At 47.2% G+C, this 19321-nt stretch overlaps 1 protein-coding gene across 1 annotated transcript in view; it reads left to right on the top strand.

Annotated features, from left to right (window-relative positions):
• The window catches only part of M1AP (meiosis 1 associated protein), a gene marked incomplete at its 5' end in the record, with an annotated part of 77992 nt that overhangs the window by 57785 nt on the left and 886 nt on the right, over positions 1-19321 (top strand). The window contains 2 exons of the mRNA XM_084766197.1: positions 15787-15993; positions 17936-18079. Coding sequence (XP_084622323.1) covers positions 15787-15993; positions 17936-18079 — 351 coding nt within the window. The remainder of the gene's footprint in view (positions 1-15786; positions 15994-17935; positions 18080-19321) is intronic.

Below are 19321 nucleotides of genomic sequence, written 5' to 3'. Positions count from 1 at the left end.
ATCCTCATTTTTTAGTCTAGTGTTCAAGGTACAGCTTTATCTCCAATTAGTCTCTTCACATATCATATATTACAACCAAATGAATGAAGAACATTACATTTCCCCACCTTGATCCTCCTCTGTTCATGCCATCCCTTCCCTTATCTCCACGAGTTCAAATCCTGCCCTAACCTGAAAGACTCAGCTCACATGGAGCTTCCTTAGTGAGTCCTTTTCAGCTGCCTTTTTTTTTTCATCAGATCTTATGTCTTCTATTCCTTCTTAGAGAAAACCATGTTTCAATTGGTTGGTTGGTTTTTTTTTTAAGTATACGTCCTATGGTTTGACTTAAAGACTGAGATGTAAATTTGATTTACCCTAAAAATCCAAAATGACACACTTGCCTTTTCTGGTATCTCTACCACTTCCCCCACTTCACCAAGCAAGTCCTCAGCTTTAGTCAAATTTTGGCTCAGAAATGAAATTTCTCCTTTTGTTACCACTTTTTTTTTTTTCAAAACAGGGTTTCTCTGTGTAGCCCTGGCTGTCCTGGACTCTCTTTGTAGACCAGGCTGGCCTCGAACTCACAGCGATCTGCCAGTGTCTGCCTCCGAATGTTAACTCTATCTTTAAAAAAAGGTGTGTGTGTGTGTTTGTGTGTGTGTGTGTGTGTGTGTGTGTGTGTGTGTGTGTGTAGGATGGGGAGGGACACAAAAAAGAGCTTCAGGTGTCCTCTATTCCTCTCTGCCTTTTCCTTTGAGGGAGGATCTCTCTCTGAACCTGGAATTTGTGAGTTCTAGACTCAGCTGGAAGGTAGCAAGCCCCAGTCATCCCCCGCCTCTGCCTTGCTCAGAGCTAAGGTCATAGAGCCTTGTAGAGACACTGGGCTTGTTATGTGGGTGCCTGGATCCAAACTCCAGTCCTCCAGTGGCCAAGCAGGCATGTTTTAATTGCTGAACCATCCCCCTGCACTTATACTTCTACATTTGGGTGGCTCAGGGCAGTTTTCTAAAATATTCTGGTGAAAATATCTCTGTTGCTCAAGAAAAGCTTATGCTTTGGAACACGATAGCCCTCAGCCTCTGTATGCATATTCACATCTCTAACTACGGTGTGTTCACCTATTCATAACCTTAACAAACACAGGGGTCCCCTGTGGTTTAGGCTCTGCACAGGTGACATATTAAAAAAAACAAAACATTATCACTGGGTGTGGTGGTGCACACCTTTAATCCCACCACTTGGGAGGCAGAGGCAGGCGGATCGCTGTGAGTTTGAGGCCAGCCTGGTCTACAAAGCGATTCTAGGACAGCCAAGGCTAACACAGAGAAACCCTGTCTAGAAAAAAAAAAGTGACCCAAAAGTAATTTTCAATTAATTATTTTGTGTTTAAAGAACACCAAAGATGATCCATCTTATAAACTCAATGGCATTTCTCAGATCCTTCTCCTTCATTCATCTACCTGTAGCCTGGAGCTGCTGCCCCCAGGCCCTCTTACACACATGCGTGCACACACACTCAGACTCTCACCACATCCTCTGGGCCCTGTCCTGTGTCTTCTTCCTCCCACTCAGCCACATTCTCTGAACTGACTAAACCTCTTGCATGATTCACGTCATTGACAGATCTTGGGTAAAGTAGTCACGGCTGGTGCTGGCAAAGCTCCTCTGCTCAGCAGAGCAGGGAAGAAAGGATGAAAAGAGGCACATTTGAAACACGCTGGAACTCTTGTCTCTGTTACATCCAACAGCGACTATAAAACGTACATGGCAGATTTCTGAGTGACTAGAATTTTATGTGTAAAGCACCTGACGCATATCTGGCACATGGTTTGCACAGAGTTATTGGTTAGTACTTTTACAGTTTCCGGTTGTTTCTTCTTCTTCTTCTTCTTCTTCTTCTTCTTCTTCTTCTTCTTCTTCTTCTTCTTCTTCTTCTTCCTCTTCTTCTTCTTCTTTGGGGGGTTACCTTTTTGGTTTTTCTTAGACACTGTCTCTTTACATAGCCCTGGCTTTCCTGGAACTCACTACATAGACCAGACTGGCCTCAAACTCACAATGATAAGCCTCCTTCTGCTTCCTGAGAGCTGGATAAAGACGTATGCCACTGTGCCTGACTCTTTTTTTTCCTCTTTTACTGTCATTACATTTATTTGTTTGTTTGTTTGCATATGTGTGTGTGTGTGTGTGTGCAAGAGAGCACTCACACATGAGAAGATTAGCAGACAACTTGTAGGCGTCAGTTCAAGTCTAATGACCCGAGTTTGATCCCTGGGACCACTATGGTAGAGGGAATCTACACTTACAATCTGTCCTCTGACCTACACAGACACACACACACAGTCACACATATACACGCACACTCACACATATACACAAACACATTCACACATATATACATAGTCACACAAACACACATATACACACATAGTCGCACTATATATACATAAACACATACGCACTCATACATATACACAAACACACTCCTTCATATACACATAATCACACATACACACAAACACATGCACTCACAAACATAGTCACACATATACACAAGCATACACACTCACACATATACAGATAATCACACACATATTCATACATACATACCAACACACACTCACACATTTACATAGACACATAAACATGCATACACACTCACATATACACATAGTCATACACATAAACACAAACATACACACTCACACATATACAGATAGTTACTCACACATACACACAAACACACACACACACAAACAAACAAATAAATGTAATTTTAAGCAGTTAAGTTTCTTTTCAGCTAATCCTAAATCAGGTGGATTTGTTTCATTATTTCTTTTGTCTTTTGGTTTTCAAACATGTAGTCCTGCCTTGACTTTTTTGTGCCTAGCAATATCTAGTGAAGGCCTCACCTTGCGTATAAACGTGTTATAGAGGCTCTAGCTGGCAGAGGGCTGGCCCTTCCCTGCACCAGGCAGATAGAGTGCTCGGGGACTGTGCTGAGTCACGGCTGGGCCTCCATCCTGCGAAAGCCTAATCTATCTTTCCAGAGCTTTAGCTGCAAGCCTGGCGCACTGTGTGTTCCCCTCATCCTAAAAGGTCTCAGTTCTAATCGTTTCCACCCAAGTCTACTGAAACACAGCTTTTCTCAAGTGTTTCTGCCCCCTGTCCCATATAACTCTAGTAAGTCACAAATGTCCTGAGTGGAAAACTGACCTGAGTCACGCCCTACCCTACCACCAGATCTCTGCCAAAGGGTCTGCTTGCTGGTTGCTGTTTCCTTGCAAATGGCTCTTATCAGATGTAAATCCTAGATTCTGAGCTCCGCTACCACCACCATCCCTTCCAACACAAATTCAAATAAGCCCTCGGGGCGGATGAAGCTGTGATAATCCCCATCTCTATCCAATTCTTCCCTCTCCGAGGACTATTATTACACCATTAAATCTATAGTCCTCGGTCTGGTACACAAGGCCCAGCTTTATCTGCCATTATCCCCTTCACATAACATATATTCCAACCAAACAAATGAAGAGCGTTAAACTTCCCCACTTTGTTGTTGTTGTTGTTTTTCGAGACAGGGTTTCTCTGTGTAGCCTTGACTGTCCTAGACTCGCTTTGTAGACCAGGCTGGCCTCGAACTCACAGAGATCTGTCTGCCTCTGCCTCCCGAGTGGTGGGATTAAAGGCGTGCACCACCACGCCCCCGGCTGCAACTTCCCCACCTTTTATCCTCTTCTGCTCACACTGTCCCTTCTCTCATCTCCATGTGCTCAAATCCTCGACAGCGCCTCACTACAAATGGTCTCCAAACACTGTCAGACTTTTCTGACTGTCCTGGGAAGGAGAAGCTGCCTCAACTGACCAGATGCCGAAGCAGCTCTCGTCACGTGCTCTTGTATTCCCCCTTCGCCATGCCATCCGGAGACATGCAGAGCAGTTTCTAATCTGCCCCCAGCCAGTTAGTAGGTCCACGTTTTCACTTCCAGGTCCACGGGCTTCCCCGCAAGTCAACGTATAAGTCAGTTTGTCCGCTGCTCCCTCTCTCTCACCTCTTCACTTGGAGTAGCCCTTCTGGACAAAATACATCAAGTCCTTAGCATTAGTGCCAACTTTTTGGGCTCCTCAGCTGTACATGTTGTGTGACCGGTCCAGCTGCGTTGTGTGCATGCTCCAAGCTTTAGTCATCTGCGGTCAGAAGTGGGTTTTCCATGCCTTGTTTTTTTTGGTTTGGTTTGGTTTTCTGGAAATTGCTCCATTTCTGTCTTCCTCAAAGATTAGTCGTTTAATGTGGGTATCTTACTTTCATCAGAAAAGCTTTACCCAGTCTTTCTGAAGACAGATATTCTTCAGTGCTGTGCTATACTATCTCTTGGGAGACTAGAACCAACACCTACCCCTCCTAAATAGGACGGTGATGACAGGTGAAAGTACAGATACCACCAAAGTCCAACTTGGTAAACCAATGAGTTTTATTGAATTACTTACAAGACTACGGGCAAGTGGTCATTTGCAGAAACAGAAATCACTTAGAGACAACGGCACCACCAAAAGCCCGTCCCAGCGTGGGTGGCGGGTCATGAAAAGTGGAAGCCTGCAATGCAGTGGACAGCCTGCACACAACCTCACGGGTTGGAGCGTCTTCTTTCCAGGTTAACTGAGTCTGCCTGTGCCTCTTTCAGGCGGTTTGCTTATTCTGGGCCTCTTATAAGCAGCTCTTTTAAGTACCCTTCTCCAAGGGCATCTCAGCAGTCCACACAGCTTACGTATGCTTGAGAGGGAGGGGCTTAGTGAGCCTGGTCAGTTTCAGGGACTTCCTGAAGGCTTGAGTTGTGTACTTACTGAGATTGATGAGCATCCCTGAAAGATGAGGGTTTCACCTCCCTTAGAGCATCCTGTTGTCTCATCTCCTTCCTGTCGTCCTGTGTCTTCAGGAGCGTCCCTCTAAGATGGAAGATTTTACTCTCAGAGAAAATCACTACTCAACACCCACCAATCTCCTCATACATTTCACTCAGATGAATCCAGATCATAAGAGTGTGTGTCCTTACAGTCCCTTGATGCTTTTCTAGACCTATATTTTAAAATTACCCAAGTATTTTTAATTTAGCAAAATAAGAAGTAAATAATAATTAAATACATCTTAATTTTAGGGGAAAAAAAGTGAGTGAGGTCTCACTACATAACCTGGCTGGCCTGGAACTCACTATGTAGACCAAGGTGGCCTTGGATTCACAGAGTCACCTGCTTCTTCCTCTGGGATTAAATATGTGCACTGTTACGGTTTTATAACTTAGAGATTTAATATTTTGTGATGTTGACATTGTGCCTAACACAGTTCCGGGTACTTTGCAACTATTAGCTTATTTTAGTGCCATAATCCTCCTGTAAGATGAGAACCATCTTTGTCCTGCAGATGAGGAAACTGAGAGAAACGGTAGAACCAAGGCTGAATCCAGAAAGCTTATTCCAAGTCTCACATTTTAAACCACTCTACAGTCACTTGGAATTTGTTGTCATACTGGCGGCAGGTAGTCTCTGGAACATGTTAGTTACCAGTAATATGTACCCATGCGGAGATGCTCCCAGACAGTATGGCAAGGAGACTTGCAGGAATCTCTAGCACTTCTGGCTCCTTAATCCCGGCTCCATCACTGCCCTTTCTCCTCTACCCAATCTCCTGAACTCGTTATTCAGTCTTTTCGTGGTTTTTGCATTTTTCCCCTAAGTTTGAATAACAATTTCAAAAAATGTGGTAGGAAACAAATATAAAAAAATAAAATTAATTTCTCCAAGTCTTTATGAGATGACTCCATCCCTTGCCAGAAAAATGTTGTTTCAATTACTGAGGCCTACTGTGCAGTGCCAGTTATGTAGCTAGTGACTCATTTTCCACATCCTCATTTCTGAAAGTCGGGTCTGTATGAATAGAAAAAGAAATGAAAATACCACCTAGGTCCTTCAGTTTCCTACTTAAAATGTCAGCATCTCCAGAGACACATTCCTGAGTTTCCAGTCCATGTCTGCCCCAACTGGCCACAGAAGTGACAGAATTCCAGCCAGGATGTGTCCAGTCTGAGCACACAGGCTGTGAGCTGGTTGGGCTGAGAATGGGTGGGGAGACAGAAAGTCCTTGGCTATACAGGCAAAGAGTCAAGACCAAGATTGCAGGCTGAGAGTGGGGTGATGGCAGGTCAAGAGACTTTAAAAAGAGGAGGAGGGCGGGAGGAGGGGGAGGAGGAGGGAGGGGGAGGAGGGGGAGGAGGAGGGGAAGGAGGAGAGGGAGGAGGATAGGGAAGGAGGAGGAGGAAGAGGAGGGGAGGAAGGAGGGGGAGGAAGGAGGGGGAGGAGGAGTGTTGAGGCTAGAATCTGAAGGTCAGGAGAATAAATATGAAGGCAGAAGGCTAGCATGGGGTCACTGAGCCTCCTGTGGTCCAGCCTGGTCTACTTTCCTTACTTCATATTTCCCCCAGCCTCTTCTAGTCTCCATTCCAGAGACACGAATAAATCACTAACTGTTCCCCAAACGTGCTGACCTCTTTCCCACCTCTACACATTGTGCCCTTGCCCTTGTCCATTTGACAAAGCTGTATCCACTTTTTCTAGGTTCTGCTCAAAGGCCTTCACGTGAAGTTTCTTCTGCCCCATCATACCTTGTCCCCACTCCCATTTTTTTTTTTGTCCTTTTCCACCCTTTTGTCTATTGCTGCATCTTACTTGGCCTTCATAGCACCCATAACGGCATGAGTTTGTGCCATAGCCGTCTGGTGTGATAACTGTCATGTTGCCATCTTCTTACATCAAATTCAGAAAATACTGGTTCCCATGTGCCATATGCCTGGAATCTTCGTGAATACTTCTCATCTGGGTCGTACCCAGGATCCTCACCTCCTAAGGCCTCTGGTCTTCAGTACATCTCCAATACAGTATTGTAGATAAGGATGACACCAGATATATGTGTTTCTTCTCTTAGCAATGGAGTGTCTCTTTAGTGTTCTGTTGCTGCGAAGAGACACCATGAACACAGCAAGTTGGGGGGGGGGTTGGTTTTGGTTTTTGAAGACAGAGGTTCTCTGTTACACAGAGCTCTGGCTTACCTGGACTCACAGAGATCACCTGCCTCTGCCTCCTGAGTAGTAAGTCTTACAAAAGAAAGCAGTTAAGCCACATAGTGGTGGCACACGCTTTTATTCTCAGCATTCGGGAGGGAGAGACATCCAAATCTCTGTGAATTAGGGGCCAACCTGGTCTATAGAGCGAGTTCTAGGATAGCCAGGGCTACACAGAGAAACCCTGTCTCAAAAAACAAAACAAAAAAGTTGAGGCTTGCTTACAGTTTCAGAAATTTAGCTCATTATCATCATGTCAGGGAGCATGATGGCATGCAGGCAGGCATGGTGCTGGAGAGGGAGCTGAGAGCTGCACATCAGGATCAGCAGCAGGGAGGCAGGCATGGTGCTGGGGAGGGAGCTGAGAGCTGCACATCAGGATCAGCAGCAGGGAGGCAGGCATGGTGCTGGAGAGGGAGCTGAGAGCTGCACATCTGGATCAGCAGGAAGAGAATGCCACTGGGTTTGGCTTGAGCTTTTGAAACCTCAAAGCTCATCTCCAGTAACACACTTCTTCCTACAAGGCCACACTTAATAGTGCCACTCCCTGATGGCTAAACATTCAAATATATGGGCCTATGGGGGCTCTTCTTTTTCAAACCACCACAGTGTGCTACCTCTTTACCACTGTGAGAATTTTGAGGGAGTCTTGTCGGGGGAAGGAGCTGTTTGCTTGCTTCTTTATTTGTTTTGAACGAGTCTTACACTGTAGTCCACGTTGGCCTAGAACTCACTACTTAGCCCAGGCTGGTTTTGAACTTCTGGTGATGCTCCTACATCAGCCTCCCAAATGTTCTAATTATAGGCATGAGCCACTACAGTGGACTGCTATGAGGTTATCTTTCATTTAGGTTGTTTTATTTTGGTTTTGGCACTTTGTCAAGATAAGGAAGTTCTATCCTGATTTCTAGTTTGTTCTTTGTTTTTATTGTAAAGGGATACTGAGTTTTGTTTTAAAAAAAAATTAAATCTACTGGATGATTATAGGATTTTTGTTTGTTTGTTTGTTTGTTTGTTTTGGTTTTTCGAGACAGGGTTTCTCTGTGTAGCCTTGGCTGTCCTAGACTCACTTTGTAGACCAGGCTGGCCTCGAACTCACAGCGATCCCCCTGCCTCTGCCTCCCGAGTGCTGGGATTAAAGGCGTGCGCCACCACGCCCGGCCTGATTATAGGATATTTTTAGTGTTTATTTTATTAGCATATGTGGTGGTTTGAATACATATGGCCCCCCCAGAGACTCATGTGTTTGAATGCTTGGCCCAGGCCCATGAGGAGTGGCACTATGAAGAGATGTGGCCTAATTGGAGTAAGTGTTACCTTGTTAAAGGAAGTGTGTTACTGTGGGGAAGGGCTCTGGGGTCTCATATGCTCAAGCCATGCACCGTGTGGCCCACAGTCTCCTCTTGCTGCCTGTGGCTCAAAATGTAGAACTCTCAGCTCCTTCTCCAGCACCATGTCAGCCTGCACGCTGCCATGCGTCCCGCCATGACAGTCACGGACTAAACCTCTGAAACTGTGAGCCAGCCCCAGGTAAACAATTCCCTTTATAAGAGTTGCCAAGGTCATTGTGTCTCTTCACAGTAATGAAACCCTAACCATAGGCAGCATAGGATAATCTGTTGATTGATTTTTTAAAAATAAAAAATAAACCAAGGGATTGGAGAGATGGCTCGGCAGTTAAGAACACTTATTTTTCTTACAGAAGACCTAGGTTCAGGGTCAGCACCCTCATGTTCACGGCCTCTGTAACTAGAGTTCCAGGATACGTGATGCCCTCTTCTCAGCTCCACAGATATACCTGCAGGCAAAACACCCATCCACATAAAAAAGAAAAAAAATCTTGTCTTCTGCATGCTGTCTCATTATTGTGGATTCATATGTGCAACTACCCTGCTATGTCCAGAAAATGGTTTCCTTGGAGTCATCTACCATCCACGGCTTTCACGGTCTTTCTGTCTCTCTCCTCCACCATGATCTCTGAGCCGTGAGTGGAGGCGTGGGACACAAATATCCACAGTCTCTTCTTCTCTGCACCTCCACCACTTGTGGGTCTCGGGGTTAATCACTACTGCAAAAAAAAAAAAAAAAAAAAAAAAAAGGAATCTTCTCTGGTGCAGGCTGAGAGACACTAATCTATGGGTATAAGGGTAAGCCATGAGGACCTGGTTTACTACTGTGTCCACTTAGAGTAATAGAAGTCAGTTCTCCCCTAGGGCCTGTGTCCTGTCTAGCTACAGATTCTTGACCCCAATAATGGTGTCAAGTATGGTGCTCAACTTGTGCTGTGGGCTTTAAATTCAACCAGAAAGTAAGCCAGGCGGTGGTAGTACACGCCTTTAATCCCAGCACTCGGGAGACAGAGGCAGGCAGATCTCTGCGAGTTCGAGGACAGCCTGGTCTACAAAGCAAGTCCAGGATGGCCAAGGCTGTCATAGAGAGACCGTGTCTTGAAAAAAAAAATCAACCAGAAAGTAGTTACGTTTATGACACCTGTGCCACTATTGCACCAGTAGGCATATCTTGCCAGACTGGTGGTGGTTGTAGCCCACAGGGCACACAGCTGGGAAAGATTGGTGACACCTTCTCGCCTCTCTCACAGTAAACCGTGCCTCAGCAGTTCATCACAGACTTGGCTGTGTTATGTGTTCTTTTTTTAAATATATTTTATTAATTTATTCATATTACATCTCAATTGTTAGCCCATCCCTTGTATCCTCCCATTCCTCCCTCCCTCCCACTTTCCCCCTAATCCCTTCCCCTATGACTGTGACTGAGGGGGACCTCCTCCCCCTGTATATGCTCATAGGGTATCAAGTCTCTTCTTTGTCTGTGTTATGTTTTCATTCTCAGTCACTGTAAATTATTCTCTAGTTCCTCCAGTGAGTGCCTCAGTTGTGCACATGCTGAAGTATACTTCTTTATTTCCGTCTTCTCATACTTGTGAATTTTTGAGTTGCTTTCGTCACTGACTTCTAGTTTCACTCTCCTGTGGTTGGAGAAAACATTTTGGGTGATCTTAGTGCTTTTTAAATGCATCAACGCTTGGGATGCTGTCTGTGCTGGCCAGTGCTCCCTGTTCACTTGTGAGGACTGGGTAATGTGTCTTAGAGGGTTTGGTTTTTCCCATCTCCCCTGTTTAGGAGAGCCAGCGTGAGAGCAGCAGGGTTGTATCAGTCAGGTTTTTATCACTAGAGCAAAGGGCATGACTCGTCAAAGAGGGAGAAACTTATTCTAGCTCACAGTTTCAAAACTGAGCTCAGGGCTCAGTTGATTCTGGGTCCGTGATGCAAAAGATCATGTGGCCAAGAGACTACGCAGTTCCTGATAGACAGGAAGAGAGAGAGAAACAGAGAGGGAGGACTGGGTAAGAGCTAACCTCCAAGGACACTCCTAGCTTAGGTTCTTTTCCTGGGTGCACTATACCGAGGAGATGCATCTGCTCCCGTGAGCAAAGCCGAATGGGTGTTTTGTTCCTCCCTGCTCCCTGCGGATGCCTCTGAAACACCTCACTCAGCAACTGGCCATTGCTTCATTGATTGCACACTGTATTTGTTCACTGGCCGTCACACTGATGGCAGGCCAAGGCATGCTGGCCTATGAGATCAAAGTTTCTACCTGCTATGGTGAATACTCACCGGACCTTGCAAGGCTTGTATCAGTGCCACTTTTACTCCTGTCAGCCAGAGGTCAGTAATCATATCCACTTCCTTTTTTTTTTTTTTTTTTTTGAGTTCATAATGAATCATTAGGCCATAAATAGAAAACCAGTACAACTATAAATTAAATAATTAAGAGGTGTTGCTGTTGTTGTTGTTGGGGCTTTGGGGGTTTTGTTTGTTTTGTTTTGTTTGAGACAGGACCTCACTGCATTGTCCTAGCTGGCCTGAAATTTGCTTTGTAGATCAGGCTGGCCTCAGACTCACAGGAATCCACCTGCCTCTGCTCCGAGTGTGAGGATTAAGGGTGTGTACCACCAAGCTCAGCCTTTAATTATGATCTTATTTTTCTCATGAAACATGATATTTGGGGAGAAAATAACTCATGGCTCATGCCATTGACCAACCAAGGTCAGACCTCCACTTTCGTGCTCCATCATCCATAGCAGATAGATAACATTTTTATGCCTGTGGCCAGGTGGCCCCAAGATAGTTGCCAAACCTTAAGGCTAAATCTTATCATAAAGAGAAAGAAAGAGCGGAGTGCAAAGGCAAGGATCTACCAGGACATTCCAGAAGGCTTACCCAGGAACTTCTGTTACCACAGCCGGCTCCTGCTTTTGAAAGGCTCCCAGGTGGTGCTTTTTCTCAGCTTTGGACACCTGCTGTGGCAGTTAGCCACACCCAGCATAGGGCAATTGTTTGTCCTAAGAGGCCAACCCATAACTTGGTAGCATATTTAGTCTTGGGCCCTAGACCTTAAACATGTAATGCCATAAACCACTACTCAGGGGCAGATGCTAGAAATCAACAGTCCTAACCAGGAGCCTTAAAGTTCAACTTCCTTCCTCCCCACTCTCTCCAGACCTTCCTAGGAACTGAAGACAATGAGCGTTGCCATCTAATGAGAACATATGTATCTCTTCCAGAGCTTTCTGGCAACTTCTTTATTTATATCAAGCCGGGGGTGGTGGCTCACGCCTTTTATCCCAACACTCAGGGAGGCAGAGGCAGGTGGATCTCTGTGAATTTGAGGACAACCTGGTCTACACAGAGTCCAGGACAGCCAGGGCTACACAGAGAAACTCTGTCTCAAAACAAACAAACCAAAAAAACAAAACAACAAAAAGAAAAGAAGTTTTTCTCTAAAATTCTTTTAGCAACCAAAAAAATCCAAGGAGAGGGAGGGCACAAAAAAAATCTCGCCAGTCCTCTGATAGACACCCCCCCCCCACATTGGCAGAGACTTTTGAGATTGCAGTTCTTTCTTCCTGCCAGCTGACTAACAGAAACTTAGTTCAAAATCGGTGGACTTGGAGTCTAGTGTCCAAAGGCGTTCTGTTCGCCACTCAGAGATGCTCAGCAAGTCCGTGGCGAAACGTGTATGACTCTTCCTTAGTGATAAGAGCCAAGAAACATCACACCGCCGTAGTCCCTATCTCGTTGCCTTAGTGGCAAGCTATCTCATGCTTAGTCAAGTCTTGGGCAGGTGGTTGATATTGTCAGCTTGTTTCAGACAGAGATAGGAGACCTGAGACAATCGTCCCTAAAAATAGACCACTCAGAAGAGTGGGGCGAAGTGAAGCCTAGACAAACATCCTTTACAAGCTCCCCCGTATTCTGTCATACATGCCAGGAGGACACTGAGTATATCCAGGGAACTTCTGCACACCCAGTGCTTGGAGCGTAATAGGCACTCAATGAAGACAATGTTATATACATATGTGTTTTGCCTGCATGTATGTCTGTGCACCTCGGGCATGCCTGCCCGCCCATGGAGGTCAGGAGAGGGTGTCAGATCCCCTGAAACTGGAGTCACAGAGATTGTGAGCCACCATGTGGGTGCCAGGAGTTGAGGCCAGGTGTTCAATTCTGCAAGTGATCCTAACTGCTGAGCAGTCTCCCCAACTCCTCACTCGATACAATTTCAACAAACTTACAAACAAATGCCTGAACTGCTACAAAATAGGAGACTGGAAAACAATGACGATTCAAATCCTGACCCTAATCCGAAGTTCCTCTGGCCAGTGGAAGTCAAGCAATTGCCTAGTCTTCCCGCAGAGTTAGCAGAGCTGTGTGCCCAGGGTAGGCAAATCCCTGACACACGCATACACCATAATTTTAATATTAATCACCCCCAGCTTGATGGATTCAGTAAACCTCAGGTACACTTTGCGTCACGTTTTGATTCTGTTCTTTAGAAAAACCACTAGATACAAGTAAAATATAACAGCATCGGAACTTCTGAAGGCCTCCGTGCGCTCTTCACACAGTGTCTGTGGCTGGGTAAGCATCCCACTGTTGTGACCACGATGATGGTTATAGCTAACTTTCCCATGCCCCATCATCTACCTCCACGCAGGCTTTTAGTGAGGGAGCACCACGCTCCCAAAACTACCAGCCCGTAACTGTCAACCACCGGAGTAGTCACAGCTTTTCTTCTTGGAGGCACGTACAGGTTCCCTTCACCTTGCTGGCAACCACCCGACTCCATGGCGCTCAGTGCCATGGTTTGATGGCACTGGGTTAAGATGCAGCGGTTGCCCCCTTCTCTCCCACTGCAGCACATTTCTCTGGGTGTAAATCCAAAGCCACCAGCAGGTGTTGGCAGCTGCGTCGCTCCCCCTGCTCTTCCATGCGGTACTGACAGTCCCTATTCCCCTTGTCTGTCTTCCATAAAGTACGAATAGTCTCCTTCCCCTTCATCTTCCAAATTGCTCTTATGTTAGAAAGACACAGTGTGAGCCTGTTGTTCCCTCTCTTGTGGAGCTGGAGAACTGTTGCCCTTGTGCCAGGTGTGGTTGACGGTCTTAGCCAGCAAGGGAACATATCTCACCAATGACTACAACTATCCCGAGATTTGGGGTTTTCCTTGGAAAAGCAGCACAGAAAGTTGCCTCATTCTCATCTCGTCAAAAAGGGTGTGCCTACAAATTCATTTGTAAGTGCTTGTCTCTTCTCCCTCCCCCTTCCCCGTGTCCCACACCCACACCCACACCCCGTGCCCTCTTCTCTCACAGAGCCGCTGCCCCAGTCCTGTGGACTGGCTGAGATGATCTCATGGGCCCTGTCCCCACCCACTGTCTTGTACTAAAGCACTCCCCTACACACTTCCTCTTTCTGTTCTTGCTCTGCAGGCTGCATCTTCTTAAACCTTCACTGGGTATCCCAGGGGCATCTCCCACAGTCATCCATCCCGTTCTGACTGCAGGCAGTGCCAACATCACCCAGATGTTACTGACTGTTCTCAAAACGAGACCTGCTGCTCCGTCCCATCTTCTACACGCCCCCCCCCCCCCCCGTCTCTTGTCTCTTAAGGCCAATTTTAAGAATTAGGCGTGGGAAAGTAGCTCAGTGGTAGTGTTTGCCTAACATGTGTGAGGCCCTAAGTTCAAAAACAAGGGGAGGTTTAGAAGATGACTCAGCCAGACCTCAGTTCAGTCCCCAGAACAACTCACATTAAAACAAAACAAAACAAAACAAAAAAACCCAACTACCATAGTAGCACAAGCTCATAATCCCAGTGCTGAGGAGGCAGAGGCACGTGGATCCCTGTGGCTCACCAGGCAGCCAGCCTAGTACTTGGTGAGTTCCAGGCCAAAGAGAGAACCTGTTTAAGAAAACAAGGCACCTGAAAAATGACACTTGAGCTTGTCCTCTAGATACACACACACACACACACAATTATAATTCTTGACCCAGATATGTTGACTCATCCTAGCACAGGAAGCTGAATCAATCTAATGAGCCTGGGCTACAGTAGTGAGTCCTTAGACAACCCGGGCTACATAGCAAAAGCTTGTCTTAGCGGAAAGGGGGAGGAGAGGGTTTAATGGTATTCCATTCAACTTATAGTACAAAAAACTATATTTAGGAAAAATTATAACTTTGGAAAGAATTAATTCTTTTGTTTGTTGTTGTTTTCTTGAGACAAGGTCTCATCTATAGGCCAAGCTGCACTTGAAGCTGTGACCCTCCTGCCTCTGTCTCTTGAGTACAGGGATTAAAGGTAAATAGTCTCCATACCCAGCTGGTAAACATCTAGGGTAAAAGAGATGGTTCATTGAGTAAAAACATTAGCCACATACCCTGATCCCTCAAGTTCATTCCAAGCACACAAATTATTTCATTTTATGTGTATGGATGTTTTGCCTGAACAAACTGTACATGTCTGCACATCACGCTTGTGTGCCTAGTGCCCATGGAGGCCAGAAGTGGGAGGCACTGGATCCCCTGAACTGGAATCACACATGGTTGTAAGACACCATGTGGGTGCTAGGAATTGAACCCGGGTCCTCTGGAAGAGCAGCCAGTGTCCTTAATTGTGAGCCCTCTCTCCAGGCTCTGGTGGGATGCATCTTTAATCCCAACACTCTTAGGGCAAGAAAGGGGTGGAGATTGGGGAATTTCCCAGAAGCTTGTGGGTCAACTTGCCTAGAATATACATCAGAAACAAAACATAACCTGCCCAACAAGGTGGAAGGCAAGAATTAACTTCCAAAAGTTGTCCTCTGACATGCAAATACCATGGCACATGCACGCTTGCACTCACACATGCTAGTGCATGCACACACACACACACACACACACACATACATGAATTACATACACATAACATACAAAATGCCATTTTTTTTTTGGTTTGAGATTGTTTGTTTGATTATTTGTTTGTTTGTTTGTTTTTCAAGACATGGTTTCTCTGTGTAGCCTTGGCTGTCCTGGAGTCACTTTGCAGACCAGACTGGCCTCGAACTCACATCGATCCACCTGCTTCTGCCTCCCGAGTGCTGGGATTAAAAGTGTGCGCCACCACGCCCAGTTTAAAGAGCATGTCTTAATTTGTGTTTTCACTAAAACTTTTTGTGTATTCTCTCTGTCAGCTCCTAGAGCAGGGAGGAAGAGCAGGAACTGTGCTGTTAGAAGCTCTTCCTTCTAAGGGCCAAAGTAAAAATGGCTCTGACTCCCCAGAGAGAACCTGAAATCTCCACTTGGAGTTGACCTCAAACCAAGCCAAAGACTGAAGCTGTGTGTCCTTGTTGCAGAAAAGAGATTGGCTGCTGTTGGCCAGAGGGGAACTCCTGCTCCCCAGACACAGCCAGAGTGCCCCAGCCTGCAGCTTCTATGTGATCACACCATCTCCCTCTCTCACACTGCTGGTGAAGTTGGTGGCCACAAGGGAACTGATGCTGCCTGCCTTCTTCCCCCAGCTCTCTGAGGACCCACCCGAAGACAGCCTAAAGATCATAGAGGCAAGTGCAGCCTGTGTGTCTAGTGCTCTATTGCTGTGAAAATGACACCATGACCATGGCTTTTCTTATCAAAGAAAGCATATAACTGGGGGCCTTGCTTACAATTTCCGAGGCTTAGCCCATTATCAGTGTGGTGGGGAACATGGCGGCACGCTTGGAAGTGGGGCAGTGGCTGAGAGCTACATCCTGACTTTCAGGCAGCAGGCAGAGAGACACTGGACCTGATGTGGGCTTGTGAAATCTCAAAACCCACTCCCAGTGACACACCTCCTCCAACAAGGCCACGCCTCCTGGTCTTTCCAAAGTATTCACCAACTGGGGACTAAATATGCACATATCTGAGCCCATCATGGTCAATGTCATTTAAACCACTACACCTTGGGACAAGCAGAGTGGAGGGTGAGAAAGGGGTGAGGGAGAAAAACTGGGCCATGGGGGAACATACGGCGAGCAGATGGAGTGTGTTATGGCCATTGGAGATAGAAGCAAGGATAGAAAATGAGGTGGGAGGCAGCCAGGTGAAGATGAAGCAAGACTGGCTGGAGGGAAATGAGGTTTGTGAAGAGACAGTTAGGAGAGAAATGGGCCTTGACATAGGCAAAAATAGGGCGTCTTAGAGAAGATCCCACAAATTTGTGCACACGAAAAAACATACACACACATATCCCTGATATATATATATTCCTGAAATTTGATTTAAATGAATGCCAATACGTAGCTAGCTGTGAAGAAAAAAGGGCAAGCATCCTAGAAGAGAAAGCTGTGAGCAGGCGGGAGAAGTCCAGACAGGGGCCGCCCAGGTGGTGAATTTGATTTGTTTAGTTTGGTCTGGAGTGCTCTTTGCAAAAGCCAGCCGTCATGACTGCCTCTCATTTGCACTTCTACCTTGGAGAGGAGAGCAACCCGTGGAGGTTGCGGACAACAGAAGAGCGCAATAGAGAGGAAAGGATGGGTCACAGGAGGGGGGGGGAGCAAAGAAATAATGGGCAGTAAGGGACACATCCAGTGGGAAGACGTGGGTGAGCTTTCATGTCTTCGAGTGTTCAGGACAGTGTTCTAGTATGTGTGTGCCAAGCCTCTAGACGTACGGCAACATGTCTGTGGCTCCACTTAGCACCTCCGTGTGACACTACATTCCTGTAATGTACATGCATGCCCGTGCTCTGGGCCTCTGCTGGGGGAAAGCAGTAAAAAGAAGTCTGAAAATCAGATGCCGAGAGGCCAGCAGGCCCCTGGGACAGCCTTCTTCAGCTCCCTCTTCCCCTTTCTCTACCCCTCCCTCCTCGCGCCCCCCCATCCCTCCCTCCCTCCCTCTCGCTGTCTAGAATCTTTCCTCCCTTGCCCCCCCCCCCACCAGGTTGGGGTGGGAGAGAAAGCTCTGGACAGGGAGAATGGGAGCCACATTCACTGCTGGCTGAAGGACACAAAGGACAGAGCCTAGGATTGTGCTTGATGCCTGGCAGCCATGGGAAGGCAAAGAGGTGGGCAGGAATACCATGGCTTCCTTGGCAGGTCTCACTCCAGGCCCCCCCACCCCCTGCACCCGTGGTTCCTGGCACAGGATGTTGTGGCCGGAAAACCTGACTACTCAGGAATGCTGTGCTCCAGTGTTCCCCTTCTATGCCCCATTTGCCTCAGGCTGGGTGCTCCTTGAACTAGTCTTAAAGGCTGGAGCACCCCTATCCTACCATGTAACCTAAGGACGCACCCTCCCTCCACACTGCACCCCTTGTACCTCTCTGGGGAGTTTCTGGTTTCTCTCAGAACCCAGTGAGGCTTCCTGGGGCTTCAGAGTCTCTAGTCACCAGGAGTTCCACCTCCTCTGTCCCTCCTGAGGTGTCTTCTGTCCTCCTCTGGCCTCTCACATACTTGGGCCTCTACGTGGCATCTCGTGTTCTGTGACCTTGAATTCCCTAAATGAACTGCCTCCTCTGCTCCCCAGAGCACACTGGACAGCCTGGAGCTGGGGCCCACCTACAACCCCCTACAAGTTGGGAGCCAGCTGTATTCACTTCTGACCAGCACCTATCCCAAGCCTCAGGGACGGCTCTACAACAGCAGCCGGGAGAGCCGAGGCCTTAGAAAGGTACCTCTCTCTTGTCACCCCCCCCCCCGCCCCCATCTTCTCTTTATCCTCCCATCCATCATGTCCACCCAGCAACAGCACAGGGTCCAAGAGAGCGGTGAGGTGAAGCAGGTTGGTTAGTTGGTTTGGCTTTTGTTTCTGGTTTTGTGTTCCTGAGGCAGGTCTCACAACGTAGCAGTGTAGCCCCAGACTGAACCTGAGCTTGCGCCATCTGCCTGCCTCAGCCTCCTGAGTGTGTGTGTGTGTGTGTGTGTGTGTGTGTGTGTGTGTGTGTGTGTGTTGGGGAGAGGGGAGGGGTGGGGGTGGGGGACATGGCTCCGGCCATCACACCCTGCGGCTTAGGTATTCTAACCGTGGCAGTTATAACTCTTAGTCATCCAAACAAGCAGGGCCACCTGGAACTACAACCACAGGCCTCCCCTTGAAAGAAAGGGCTGATGGGGAGGGAGGCGGGGCTAGAAGCAGCTAAGGGAAGGGAAAGGGTTGCTGCTTGCCAGGCTTTCTAGTAAGAGCGTCAGATACTGTTGAGTTACTCTTCAGCGAGGGAAGCATCACCCTGAGTCTAAGATGAGGAGGCAGAAGCCGACGTGGGCTAGTAATGGGGCTCTGGAGAAAAGGCTTGAAACCAGATGCCAAGCAGGGTGGCTCACACCTGTAATTCCAGCACTCAGAAAGCTAAGGCAGGATTGCTGTAAACTCGAGGCCAACCCAGGGTACAGTGAGATCTGTCAAAAAAAGGTAGAGCAAGATGAAGTGTCTCTAATGTGATCCATGATCTATTGTATTGTTTTTGCTCAGTGTTTTTTCTGTCTCTCTGTAACTGAGCACCTTTTTTTTTTCTTCCAAGACAGGGTTTCTCTGTGTAGCCTTGACTGTCCTGGACTCGCTTTGTACACCAGGCTGGCCTCGAACTCACAGAGAGCTGCCTGCCTCTGCCTCCCAAGTGCTGGGATTAAAGGTGTGCATCACCACAGCAATGCTACTGAGCACATTTTTATCTCAGCTAAAACTACAGAAGAGTATGGCATGGTGGCTCATGCCTTTAATCCCAGCACTCGGGAGGCAGAGGCAGGTGGATCTCTGTGAGTTCGAGGCCAGCCTGGTCTACAAAGTGAGTCCAGGACAGCCAAGGCTACACAGAGTAACCCTGTCTCGGGAAAAAAAAAAGCAGTGACCAGACGCATAGGAGCAGAGCCCACCATGAGGGCATGGTAGGCAGACAGACAGAGAAGCGACAACAGG

This window comes from Acomys minous (assembly GCF_964271855.1).
Source record: "Acomys minous genome assembly, chromosome: 17".
In the NCBI taxonomy this organism is placed as follows: Eukaryota; Metazoa; Chordata; class Mammalia; order Rodentia; family Muridae; genus Acomys; species Acomys minous.
The sequence above is the reverse complement of the archived record's forward strand: the minus strand, read 5'-3'. Positions and strand labels throughout refer to the sequence as shown.